Source organism: Schistocerca piceifrons, chromosome 4 (assembly GCF_021461385.2).
Source record: "Schistocerca piceifrons isolate TAMUIC-IGC-003096 chromosome 4, iqSchPice1.1, whole genome shotgun sequence".
In the NCBI taxonomy this organism is placed as follows: Eukaryota; Metazoa; Arthropoda; class Insecta; order Orthoptera; family Acrididae; genus Schistocerca; species Schistocerca piceifrons.
The window spans coordinates 303,664,968-303,678,141 of NC_060141.1; the positions used below are offsets into that span (position 1 = coordinate 303,664,968).

A 13,174-nucleotide genomic window follows, 5' to 3' on the forward strand; every position below is an offset into this window, starting at 1 on the left:
ATTAATCCAAGTGATTAGAAGAAGGTGGTCTCAGAGATGGTACACTGAAATGTATAAACGATTGCTACAGTAGACCCCTGCTGACGTGTCATCATACGCCCAGGGATTCTGGTAGACAGTGACTGTTTACTGGGGCAGTTTCAAGATAGGTACAGTCGTAGAAAACAGCATTAAATAGTTCGGACGTAATACATAGGCAAGAGAAAGGCCGACGTCTTAGGCACGGGTGCGAGAGCGTGCGCTACTACTATGTTCCAAAAACCTCACATTAATGAAATAAAGTGTCATGGTTACGAAAGTATGTGCTGAGGGCAAACTGGAAAATAACTTTAAAGTAATGTTTAAAGAGCTCAATAATAAAGAGAATGGTACGTTGGCGGTGGTGCAGCACTTCAAGAGCAAGTAGCATTCGTTGGGTAAGTTCACAGACAGCATGAGGACATTGCACTTTGGAGATAAAGGGTGGTTGTTTCCCAATTTAGAGGAAGTGGGGAATTTTTGGTCTTTGAGAAATGAATGCGTCCGCGTCTTAAATGAGAAAACAGAAATGCGCAAGAGGCATTTCTGGGCCCGATTTAGCGATGTTCCCGTTGGGAAGCAGTCAGCAACTTCCAATTAGCGGCGTTAATTTTATGTTTCCTGTTGGCCATTTTATCTAAATGAACGCGATGCAACAAAGCTCAAGTATTGGTTTTTAGAACTTGTTGGGACTTGACGTATAATGTTCATAGATCTTGCGATAGACAGTAGCATCAACGGGGATCGTGACGTATGCGCTGCAGGAAAGTACGTTCTTTGGTACGAGGGTTGCCCAGAGAGTAATGCACCACATTTTCTTTTCTCAGCCGAAAACAATACTACGAATGCGAAACGTTCCATATGTATTACTTGAAGTGTTTTGAGTGAGTGCGCCAAGTTTCCGTCACTTCCGACAAATAGCGTAGCTGCAGGACAGTATCAAAATGGTGTCTGTAGGTGATGTACGTTAGGGTACGTTACAAGTAACTTGCCGTCATTGCATTTCTCACTGCAGAGAAAGAAACTGTAGGGAATTTTCACGAACGCTTGTGCAAAGTCTATGGAGCATCTGCTGTCGAGAGAAGTAGTTAGTCGCTGGGCACGGAGTGTAAGGTCATCAGAATTCCGTTCGGTGGAGCTCCATGACTTTCAGCGGTCGGGGAGACCATCCACGACTGTCACATCCGCATGTTGCAGCGAGCTGATGTTGTCATTCGCGAGGACAGACGCATTACAACTCGGCACTTGGCGCTACATCTGTCAATCAGCAAATGAGGTGTGGATGCAATTATCCGCACCCTTGAATATTCAAAAGTGTGTGCAAGATGGGCTACTCGGGATCTAACGCTGGATCACAAATCGCACAGAAAAAAAACATTTTCCTTGCTTTGTTGCAACGTTTTGAAGCTGAAGGGGTGGCCTTCTTGTCCCGGATTGTGTCAAGTGAGATCTGGGTTCACCATTTTGAGCCCAAAATAAAACGACAGTCGATGGAATGGCGCCTTCCCACTCGCCACAGAACGAAAAATTCAAAGCAGCTGCTTCCCTCGGTAAGGCGATGATCACCGTGTTCTGGGACTCAAAAATGTTCAAATGTGTGTGAAACCTTATAGGACTTAACACACTACTTAACATAAATTATCCTAAGGACAAACACATATACCCATGCCCGAGGGAGGACTCGAACCTCCACCGGGGCCAGCCGCGCAGTCCAGGACTGCAGCGCCTTGGACCGCTTGGCTAACCCCGCGCGGCTGTTCTGGGACTGTGGAGGTGTGAGTCTCATTCATGTGATGCCAAGAGGCGGTACCATTAATTCAGAAGCATATGTCCACACATTAACAAAACTCAAGACGCGCTTCCGGCGACTTCGGCGCCACAGCAACCCAGGAGTTGTTTTGTGCATCACGATAAAGCTCGGCCCTACAGAAGTCTGAGATCTGCTGAACACATCGCAAAACAGGGTAGGACAGTGTTACTCCATTCACCCTACAGCCCTGACCTAGCCCCCTCAGAGTTCCACTTGTTTGGGCCATTAAAGGATGTCATTCGTGGAAGACATTTTGAGGACGATGAGGAGGTGATTCACAAAGTGAAGCACTGGTTCCGACATCACGACAAGGGTTGGTGCCGACAGGGCATACAGACCCCTGTTTCGCGCTGTAGGAAGGCAGTATAACGGGATTACGTGGAAAAATAGGGTGTGTAGGTAAAACACCATTCTTTTGTGTGTGTAATTCTCATTATGTTCAGTACAGAATTGCTGAAGGAAAAAAATGCGGTACATTACTTTCTGGGCAACCATCGTAGGTGCAAACGGCTACCTTCAGTTTACAGCTGTGCTTTGAGAGTATAACAAGTATAATAGGCCACTTTCCGAGCGGGAAGGAGCGCCGGTCCCCGGCACGAATCCTCCCGACGGATCTGTGTCGAGGTCCGGTGAGCCGGCCAGTCTGTGGATGGTTTTTAGGCGGTTTTCCATCTGCCTTGGCGAATGCGGGCTGGTTCCCCTTATTCCGCCTCAGCTACATTATGTCGGCGATTGTTGCGCAAACAAGTTCTCCACGTACGAGTACACCACCGTTACTCTACCACGCAAACATAGGGGCTACACTCGTCTGGTGTGAGACGTTCCCTGCTGGGGGGGGGGGGGGGGGGGGTGTCCACCGGGGACCGAACCGCACAATAACCCTGGGTTCGGTGTGGGGCTGCGGAGGGGTGAAGTGGACTGCGATAGTCGTCGTGGGGTTGTGGACCACTGCGGCTGCGGCGGGGACAGAGCCTCTCCGTCGTTTCTAGGTCCCCGGTTAACGTAACATAACACAATAGGCCAACATGAAATGCATATTTGCTGCTGGACTTTTACTTTTTCTTGTGCCTGATGACAAAGAAGCTTTGAATTATGTTATAGTCAGAATGATATAAATATTTTTATATGGCGGTTAGTAGGTATCGTACTGTGATTTATTGATTAGTTTCCACGTTTTGTAATATTTGCGAATGGGATAACATTGTACCGAAACATGCTGTACTAAAAATATCACACATTTGACAACCGGTAGCGTAACATTCTCTGTACTGAATCTTGAGACAGTTGTACGATGGCTTCACAACATATATTTTTTGCGTTTGGTATTTGTGTACTTACGAAGGACGTCGGTCTGTGGCAGCCATCTGCGCACCATGACGTTGGGGCTAAGGTTGGGGACGCCATCCGCGTTCCCCTTCCAAAGCACACTCTGCGGCAGCTCGGCGAAGGCCGCCGCCATTGCCGCCGTCACCTCCTGGGGTACGGCTTCTGGCCGGATTGTTGAGCCAAACGTGAAGAGGATCACTCCATGCTCGGCCTCGTCCATGAACGTCTGTATGTCCTGCGGGTTTAAGTGGGTTATGGCTGATCAAGCATGTAATTCTGTCGTATAAGTCGATCTACATTAAATGTTTGATTGGATACTAAACTAAGCTGAATAATTCCATGTACCGCACGACAGCAACAGTGTATAATTACGAGGTGCGTTCAAAAAGTAATGCAACACTCTTTTTTTCTGAAAGCAGGATCGTTTTATTCAGGATTCCAATACACCATACTGTTCCTCACTCTTTTGGCTTCAAAACCCACTTTTTCAACATAATCTCCACTCAATCCGACGGCACTTCGCAATCTTACTTGGAGGGCCTACATGTCGGCATGGTACCACTCTCCTGGTCAATGCCGGAGCCAACGTCTTGCTGCACCAATAACCCCCCCCCCCCCCCCCTTCCCGACCCCGTCATCTACGTACTGCTTCCTGCGGAGTGCATCCTTCGTTGGGTCAAAGAGATATAGTTGGAAGGTGCCACTTCCGGCTGTCGGGCGGATGACGAAGACCAGTCCCATGAGGCTTTATGAGGCCATTTCGTGTGCGTAGACTTACGTGAAGCCTTGCATTGTCCTGGAAAAGGAAAAGTTCATTTGTATTTTTGTGCCGATGAACACACTGAAGTAGTTTCTTAAATTTCAGGACGGTAGCACAATACACTTCAGAGTTGATCGTAGCACCGCGGAGGAGGCCATCAAACAAATAACTCCTTTAGAGTCCCAGAAGACGGGCGCCATGACTACTGGCTGAGGGTGTAGGTTTGAACTTTTTCGTCGGAGGATAGACGGTACAGTGTCACTCCATGGGTTGCTGTTTCGTTTCCGGTTCGAAGTGATGAAACGGTATCTCATCGGTTGTGAAAATGTTCGACAAGGAAATTCTCACAATCAGCCTCGCACTGACGGTCCTTCGTTGCTCTTTGTGGTCTTCAGTTAGGCGGCTAGGAACTCAGCGGGTACCTGCTTTACAGTGCCATAACCGGTGGACGAGTGTGTCAGCACTATCGACAGAGAAGTCCAATTATGCAGCGAGCTGTTCGATTGTGAGCCGTCGATCGCCTCGAATGACAGTGTCTGTACATTCCAAAATTGCAGGAGTGACAGCTGTGAGCTGCCTGCTGGCACGATGGAGATGGGACAGGTTTGTGTGACCTTGTTCCGAACGACTCACCGTGCTTTTGTTCACTGACAAGTATCCGTAGACATTCTGCAAGCGACAGTGAATATCTGCGATGCTCTGCTTTTCCGCCAAGACAGCCAGTGACAGCTGTCTGCTTAGAACGCACCTCTGTTACAGACACCATTTTGAAGGCTTCGTATAGCGCCGTCACCTGTCGGAACTTCATGAAACTATAGGGGCTGAAGCGGGAATATTCCACGATGTTCCTCACCAAATTCCACATTTTTTCAACTGAAACTAGCTGAGAAGAAATGTGTTGCTTTACTTATTGAATGCCTCTAGTAAGTGTTGAGTGTACGGCTCCGACGTGTACTTGGCAGGAGGAGAGCATACACTGATCAGCCAGAACATTTTTACTACCTACGCAACAGCCTGTATGCCCACCTCTGGCACGGATAACGGTGGCGATTCGTCGTGTCATGGAAGCAATGAGGACTTGGTAGATCGATGGAGGGAGTTGGCATCACATCTGCACAGAAAATTCACCAATTCCAATTATTTCCGGAGAGGGGGCGACAGTGCTGACTCCACTTTCAATCACATGCCAGATATGCTCGACCGGGTTCAGATTTGGTGAGTTGGGAGGCCAACGCATCAGCTAGATCTCACCACTGTGTTCCGTGAACCACTCCAGCACACTCCTGGCCTTGTGACATCGCGCATTATCGTGCTGAAATATGCCATTGCCTGAAATATGCCATTGCCGTCGGGAAACATTACGGTCATGAAGGGGTGTACGTTGTCTGCAACCAGTAAATGATTCTCCTTGGCCATCATGATGCGTTGTACGAGCTCCACTGAACCCTTGGATGGCGACGTTAATGTTCCCCGGAGCGCAATGGAACCGCTGACAGCTTGTCTCCGTCCTGCAGTACAGGTGTCAAGGAGCTAATCAGCTGAAAGACGACGGATTCGCGCCTTCCCATCAACACGATGAAGAAGGTATCAGGATTCATCAGACCATGCAATGCTCTACCATTGCGCCAGCGTCCAGTGCCCATGATCACGTGACCGTTTCAGTCTAGTTGCTGATGTCGTGGTGCTAACATTAGGACATGCATGGGTTGTCGGCTGCGGAGGCCCATTGTTAGGAGTGTTCGGTGCACTGAGGGCTCAGACACACTTGTGCTCTTCCCACCATTAAAGTCTGATTTTAGTCCCGCCACAGTTCGCTTGTCCTGTTCTACCAGCCTGCCCAGCCTACGACGTCCGACATCCCTAACGAGAGGTGGCCCCCAATCCCATGACTTCTGGTTGTCTCTGTCGGACCATTGTGGCCAGGGGACATCTACTGGTACGTACTTTTCAATACAATAAAATTTACCAACAGCAGCACGCTTTAAGATATTTTATTTTATTTCAAACACAACCATTTTCAGCAATTCATTTTGCCATCTTCAGGCCCTATACGCTTTTTTAGAATCAATGAGCTTATTGTAATGCGCATAAAACTGGATATAGTGAATCCCAATCGTTGTGTAGATGATTCATACTAGAGCGTGACAGTTACGCAGCGAGCTGTTCGATCGTGACAGTTGCTGTCACACTCTCTTATGAATCAGCTGGACAAGCGCATGGGGCCTGAAGATGGCAAAATGAATTGTACCGAAACTGGTTGTGTTCGAAATAAAATAAAATATCTTAAAGTGTACGGCTGTTGGTAAAGTTTATTGTATTGAAAACTTGTCGATGTGGTTTAACCATGGTTTCGTCGCATGTTGAAGACAATCGCCACTCCACTCTTCGAACACTCGAGGAGTATTGAAGTTTCAGAAATGTTCGTTCCGAGCCTCTGGGCCATCACAATCCTCCCGCAGTCAAACTCAAATAGATCGCGCTCCTTCCCTATTCTACACACGGACGGCACTTTCATTGATACTACACTGAAGAGCCAAAGAAACTGGTACACCTGCCTAATACCGTGCAGGGCCCCAGCGAGCATGCAGAAGTGCCCCAACACGACGTGATATGGGCTCGACCTAATGTCTGAAGTTGTGCTGGGGGGAACTGACACCATCTTTCCTGCAGGACTGTCCATAAGTCCGTAAGAGTAGGAGGGGTTGGCGACCTCTTCTGAAGAGCACGTTGCAAGGCATCCCTGATATGCTCGATAATGTTCATATCTGGGGAGCTTGGTGGCCATCGGAAACTCCTGGAGCCACTCTGTAGCAATTCTGGAGGTGTGGGGTGGCGCAATGTTCTTCTGGAATTGTTCAAATTCGTCTGAATGCACAATGGACATGAATGGATGCAGGTGATCAGACAGGATGCTTACGTACGTGTCACCTGTCAGAGTCGTATCTAGACGTATCTGTGCCCCATATCACTCCAACAGCACACGCCACACACCATTACAGAGCCTCCATCAGCTTGAACTGTCCCCTGCTGAAATTCAGGGTCCATGGATTCATAAGGTTGTCTCTACACCCGTACACGTCCTTCCGCTGGATACAATTTGAAACTAGACTCGTCCGACCAGGCGACAGGTTTCCAGTCATAAGCAGTCCAATGTCTCTGTTGACGGGCTCAGGCGATGCGTAAAGCTTCGTGTAGTGCTGTAATCAAGGGTACACGAGTGGGCCTTCGACTCTGATAGCCCATATCAATGATGTTTTGTTGAATGGTTCGCACGCTGACACTTGTGATGGCCTAGCATTGAAATCTGCAGAAATTTTCGGAAGGGCTGCACTTCTGTTACGTTGAACGATTCTGTTCAGTCGTCGTTGGTTTTGTTGTTGCAGGATCTTTTCGACCGCAGCGATGTCCGAGATTTGATGTTTTACCGGATTCCTGATATTCACGGTACACTCGTGAAGTGGTCGTACGGGAAAATACGCACTTCATCGCTACCTCGGAGATGCTGTGTCCCATCGCTCGTGCGCCTATTACATAACGTTCAAACTCATTGTCATTGTAGCAGTAGTAACCGATCTATCAACCATGCCAATCGCTTGTTGTCTTACATAGGCGTTGGCGATCGCAGCGCCGTATTCTGCCTGTATTTCAGTGTTTGAATACACATACCTACACCAGTTTCTTTGGCGCTTCAGTGTACATGCACCGTGCGTGTGTCTGACGGGCAGTCACTCCTTGCAGGTAACGCTGTTATTGCCCGGATTTATGTTGACAGTGGGTCGGTGGACATAATGTTTTGGCAGTTAGCGTGTGCGAAATAAGCCTACATTTTCTTTTAAGGACATTTAACTTTAAATCATCACAACACATGTACATATAAGATCGGGATGAGACAGAAAGAATGATAAAACCAAAGTTTTATTTATCAGAAAATATTACTATGGCAACACGACTGTTTATAGAGAGCCGGCCGAAGTAGCCGTGCGGTTCTAGGCGCTGCAGCCTGGAACCGCGAGACCGCTACGGTCGCCGGTTCGAATCCCGCCTCGGGCATGGATGTGTGTGATGTCCTTAGGTTAGTTAGGTTTAACTAGTTCTAAGCTCTAGAGGACTAATGACCTCAGAAGTTGAGTCCCATAGTGCTCAGAGCCATTTGAAGCATTTGTTTATAGAGAATCTTGTGGGTGTTCGGACTGGCGTGGAAAAAGTAATATTTCTTGAGTGAGATGAATGTTTGGTGGATATAAACAGGTGTACAGTATATGAATAGTGCACTTGAGTTACTTAATGATACATGCGCCTCCATTGTCGATGACTCTCTTTCAGCGCTGGAGCGAGGCCATATTGCAATTCTGAAGAAATGTATCGGTTCAGTCAAAAAGCTTCCAAGTCTAATTTTAAACTATATTTTCTTTATATAACGGCTTTCCTGTGCCATAGAGAAAAGGAAGGGTGGGAATCGGATGACACAAACACGGAAAAGTATGGAGAATGTGTAATTTACGTCCAATGGAAATGGAAATGAGCGTTCGACGTCATTGGCCGGGAGGCCCCTTACGGGCCCCTTACGCCACACTAGGCGACCTGCGCGCCGGATGGGGATTGAAATGATGATGAAGACTACGGAACACCTAGTCCCGGAGTGGAGAAAATCCCCAACCCAGCCGGGAATCGAACCTGGGCCCCTTAGGACAGCAGTCCGTCTCACTCAGCATTTAGCTATCGGGGCGGACATTAACGTCCAATAAAACCGAGCGAGATGGCGCAGTGGTTACACACTGGAATCGCATTTGGGAGAAAGACGGTTCAGAAACGTGTCCGGCCATCCTGATTTAGGTTTTCCGTGATTTCCCTACATCTGCATCTACATCGTACTCCGCAAGCCACCTAATGGTGTGTGGCGGAGGGTACTTTCGGTACCACTATCTGATCCCTCCAACAAATAATGCGTGGGAAAAATGATTGTCGGTAAGCCTCCGTATTGGCTCTAATTTCTCGAATTCTCTCTTCGTGGTCTATACGCGAGATATACGTCGGGGGAAGTAATATGTTGTCTGACTCCTCCTGAAAAGTGCTGTCCCGAAATTTCAATAGTAAATCTCTCCGTGATGCACAACGTATCTCTTGTAACGTCTGCCAGTGGAGTTTGTTTAGCATCTCCGTAACGCTCTCTCGCCAGCTAAACGATCCCATGACGAAACGCGCTGCTCTTCTTTGGATCTTCTCTATCTCCTTTATCAGTCCTACCTGATAGGGATCCCAGATAGATGAACAAGACTCAAGATTCGGGCGAACGAGCGCCTTATACGCCACTTTTTTCGTCGATAAGCTACATTTCCTTAAGATTCTTCCCTTGAATCTGAGTCTTGTGTCTGCTTTTCCTTCTATCTGTTTTATCTGGCCATTCCACTTAAGGACGCTGTGGATAGTTACGCCTAGATATTTTACGGCAGACGCTGTCTCCACCGGTTTGTCATCAATAGTGTAGCTATACAGTAGTGGATTTCTTTCCTTATGTACGCGCAATATGTTACCTTTATTTACATTTAGGGTTAACTGCCAGGGTCTGCACCATTCATCAATTCTCTGCAGGTCGTTCTGCAGATTCTTACTATCTTCTGACGTTGCTACTTTGGCATAAACAACTACATCATCTGCGAATAGCCTTAAAGGGCATCCGACGCTTTCTACTAGATCATTTACATACACTCGTGGAAATTGAAATAAGAACACCGTGAATTCATTGTCCCAGGAAGGGGAAACTTTATTGACACATTCCTGGGGTCAGATACATCACATGATCACACTGACAGAACCACAGGCGCATAGACACAGGCAACAGAGCATGCACAATGTCGGCACTAGTACAGTGTATATCCACCTTTCGCAGCAATGCAGGCTGCTATTCTCCCATGGAGACGATCGTAGAGATGCTGGATGTAGTCCTGTGGAACGGCTTGCCATGCCATTTCCACCTGGCGCCTCAGTTGGACCAGCGTTCGTGCTGGACGTGCAGACCGCGTGAGACGACGCTTCATCCAGTCCCAAACATGCTCAATGGGGGACAGATCCGGAGATCTTGCTGGCCAGGGTAGTTGACTTACACCTTCTAGAGCACGTTGGGTGGCACGGGATACATGCGGACGTGCATTGTCCTGTTGGAACAGCAAGTTCCCTTGCCGGTCTAGGAATGGTAGAACGATGGGTTCGATGACGGTTTGGATGTACCGTGCACTATTCAGTGTCCCCTCGACGATCACCAGTGGTGTACGGCCAGTGTAGGAGATCGCTCCCCACACCATGATGCCGGGTGTTGGCCCTGTGTGCCTCGGTCGTATGCAGTCCTGATTGTGGCGCTCACCTGCACGGCGCCAAACACGCATACGACCATCATTGGCACCAAGGCAGAAGCGACTCTCATCGCTGAAGACGACACGTCTCCATTCGTCCCTCCATATACGCCTGTCGCGACACCACTGGAGGCGGGCTGCACGATGTTGGGGCGTGAGCGGAAGACGGCCTAACGGTGTGCGGGACCGTAGCCCAGCTTCATGGAGACGGTTGCGAATGGTCCTCGCCGATACCCCAGGAGCAACAGTGTCCCTAATTTGCTGGGAAGTGGCGGTGCGGTCCCCTACGGCACTGCGTAGGATCCTACGGTCTTGGCGTGCATCCGTGCGTCGCTGCGGTCCGGTCCAGCTAGCGCCATTCGACGGCCAACACCGCGGTTCCTGGTGTGTCCGCTGTGCCGTGCGTGTGATCATTGCTTGTACAGCCCTCTCGCAGTGTCCGGAGCAAGTATGGTGGGTCTGACACACCGGTGTCAATGTGATCTTTTTTCCATTTCCAGGAGTGTATATTGTGAACAGCAACGGTCCTATCACACTTCCCTGTGGTACTCCGGATATTACCTTTACCTCTGTCATTTCGGTGCCGGTGTGGTCGCTGAGAGAATGAATAGATGATTTTGACCTTGACCCACTACTGATTTTACATACGACCAAAATCTCTTAGGGTTTTTATTCAGGTCGGTTGACAACATCTTACTTTCGAGATCATTGAATGCTTCTCTCATTGCTCTCCTTACGCTCATTTTCGCTTCGTTCAGCTTTTGATATCGGTATAAATGGTTAAATAGGTTTTGATATAGGTCTAAATCGCTTCAGGCAAATGCCGGGATGGTTCCTCTGAAAGACCACGTCCGACTTCCTCCATCCATCCTTCCCTAATCAGATGGGATCAATGACCTCGCTTTTTGGTCCCTTCCCCCAAATCAATCAACCAACCAGCCAACTTCCGATAAGCTCTTTAATGTCTTTTGTCTTTGTATTAGCGTCATGTGGGTGTATTTAACTGTGTTGTAGCGACTCTTAATGCAACGTTCTCTGTCGATTTTCTTCAGTTGCGTCAGCAAGATATGTGATTGTAAAACAATTTAGTAGCTACGAGTTCACTTTTGGGAATTAGTCGGAAGTCAACGACTTCTGCTTTACTCAGCCAGAGAGATTTGTCCGTCTTCTGTTTGTGGAGGTACACTTTTGTATAGGTTGTTGCTATTTTTTTTTTTGTAGAGCTGAACCATTCCTGTGTGTTGACGTGAAGAGCCATTGCTCGTCACTGGTAAGGACGTCCGCAGCTCGTCGTCTAGTAGCTAGCGTTGTTGCCTCTGGATCACGGGGTCCTGGATTCGATTCCCGGCCGGGTTGGAGATATTCTCTGCCTGGGGACTGGGTGTTTGTGTTGTCATCATTTCATCATCATCGTCATAATTTGTGATAGTGGCTAGCTTGGATTGTATCAAACTTGGACCGTACAAATTGGGGATTTGTACGGGGGCTGATGACAGCGTGGCTGAGCGCCCCACAAACCAACATCATCTTCATCACTAGTAAGGACTATTTCGGACTTGACTGATGTAACTTATTCGCAAATTATCTCCCGCAGACTTTTCTGAATTGACCTAAAGCAAGCAGTATCCATACACGGAATCTTTGCAGACGAAACGTAGAAGCGGCGTACTGCATCACTGGCCAAGACCCTCCTCTGAATGACAGTGATGTTCATGGTTATGGTCTTTATCAAAGCCTGACGGTCTGCCGAACGTCAAGGCGGTCTTCTTTAAACTGCGAGGTTCAGTTTCTTGCAATGCGTACACCCTGAAGTTCTTTGCTTAACGCTGCTTGTAAGCATCTGCTTAAAAGAATAATATTCTAAAATGTAACTATCTACCTGAATTTACATCTTCCGTACCTCACTAATAGTACATTAATTTTTTCTCAGGAAAATTCAAGACTCTGTTGCAAGTGAAACGTGGGTAAATGACATAATTCAAGGGCAAACAATGTCCTTTCAACATACAATTTTGGTACCGAATAAAAAGTCTATACACTTGATCGCTAGCCCAAACTTTTAATGATCATCAAGAACGAAGTAATAGTGTTCGCATCAGCATTGCAGAACGGAAGTACAACTGGGTAGTAAGTGCTGAGCGACAATCTACACACAATGTGGATAATAGATTACGACTACTTGACCATTTTTTTTAATCCCAGCGCAACGTAACAGAGGTGGCGCTGAACTTAAAGAAAACCTCAGGATTATAAACTGTAGATCCTACAGTAACAGTACTACGCATAGGAACTAAGCTGAATGAGGTTCTTGAGGACATGCAAACACTGATGAAATGTGGGCATTGGGACGGTGTTATCCTTCCTAGCTGAAGAAATACGGGATTGGTACCATAACCTGTTTTCAGTATAGACGTTCGACTATGCAATATGTTTACTATAACTGACGACTAGAGAACGCTGCTCTCTACGGCAATAAATCTAGATGTAGATTAGCACCAAAATATTACAAATATCAAGAAACTGCATTAACAGATATGAGACAATCCTTATCGCCGGTACACTCGAATTTATTACAACAGGTGACATTTCAGAAACGTTACTCTCTATTTAGTGCCTGAGACTCTTAACTATACCACAAAATATCATTCAGTAATACCTAGTCAAAACTAGTTTACGAAAGAATATATGGACTTCCAAGTTTATATCATAACTCGCAGTATTCTCCTCTGTAAAAGGTTTTCCAACACGTCGTTCATTTACGAGTGGTTTTTGCATGAACTAGTTAATGAACTAATCACCTAAAAAAAGCAATTAACGACGTCAAGCACTCTATAGATAGTTCAATATTATCAATAACGTACCACTGGTAATTTCGTCGTATTCATGATGACACGTCAGGCTATATGCAGTTCG

General features: G+C 47.3%; 1 protein-coding gene across 1 annotated transcript in view; it reads right to left on the reverse strand.

The window, feature by feature from the left end:
* LOC124795392 (UDP-glucosyltransferase 2-like) overlaps positions 1-13,174 on the reverse strand; it is a 716,702-nt gene that overhangs the window by 33,367 nt on the left and 670,161 nt on the right. Inside the window, exon 5 of the mRNA XM_047259404.1 lies at positions 3,167-3,389. Within this exon, the coding sequence (XP_047115360.1) occupies positions 3,167-3,389 (223 nt within the window). The remainder of the gene's footprint in view (positions 1-3,166; positions 3,390-13,174) is intronic.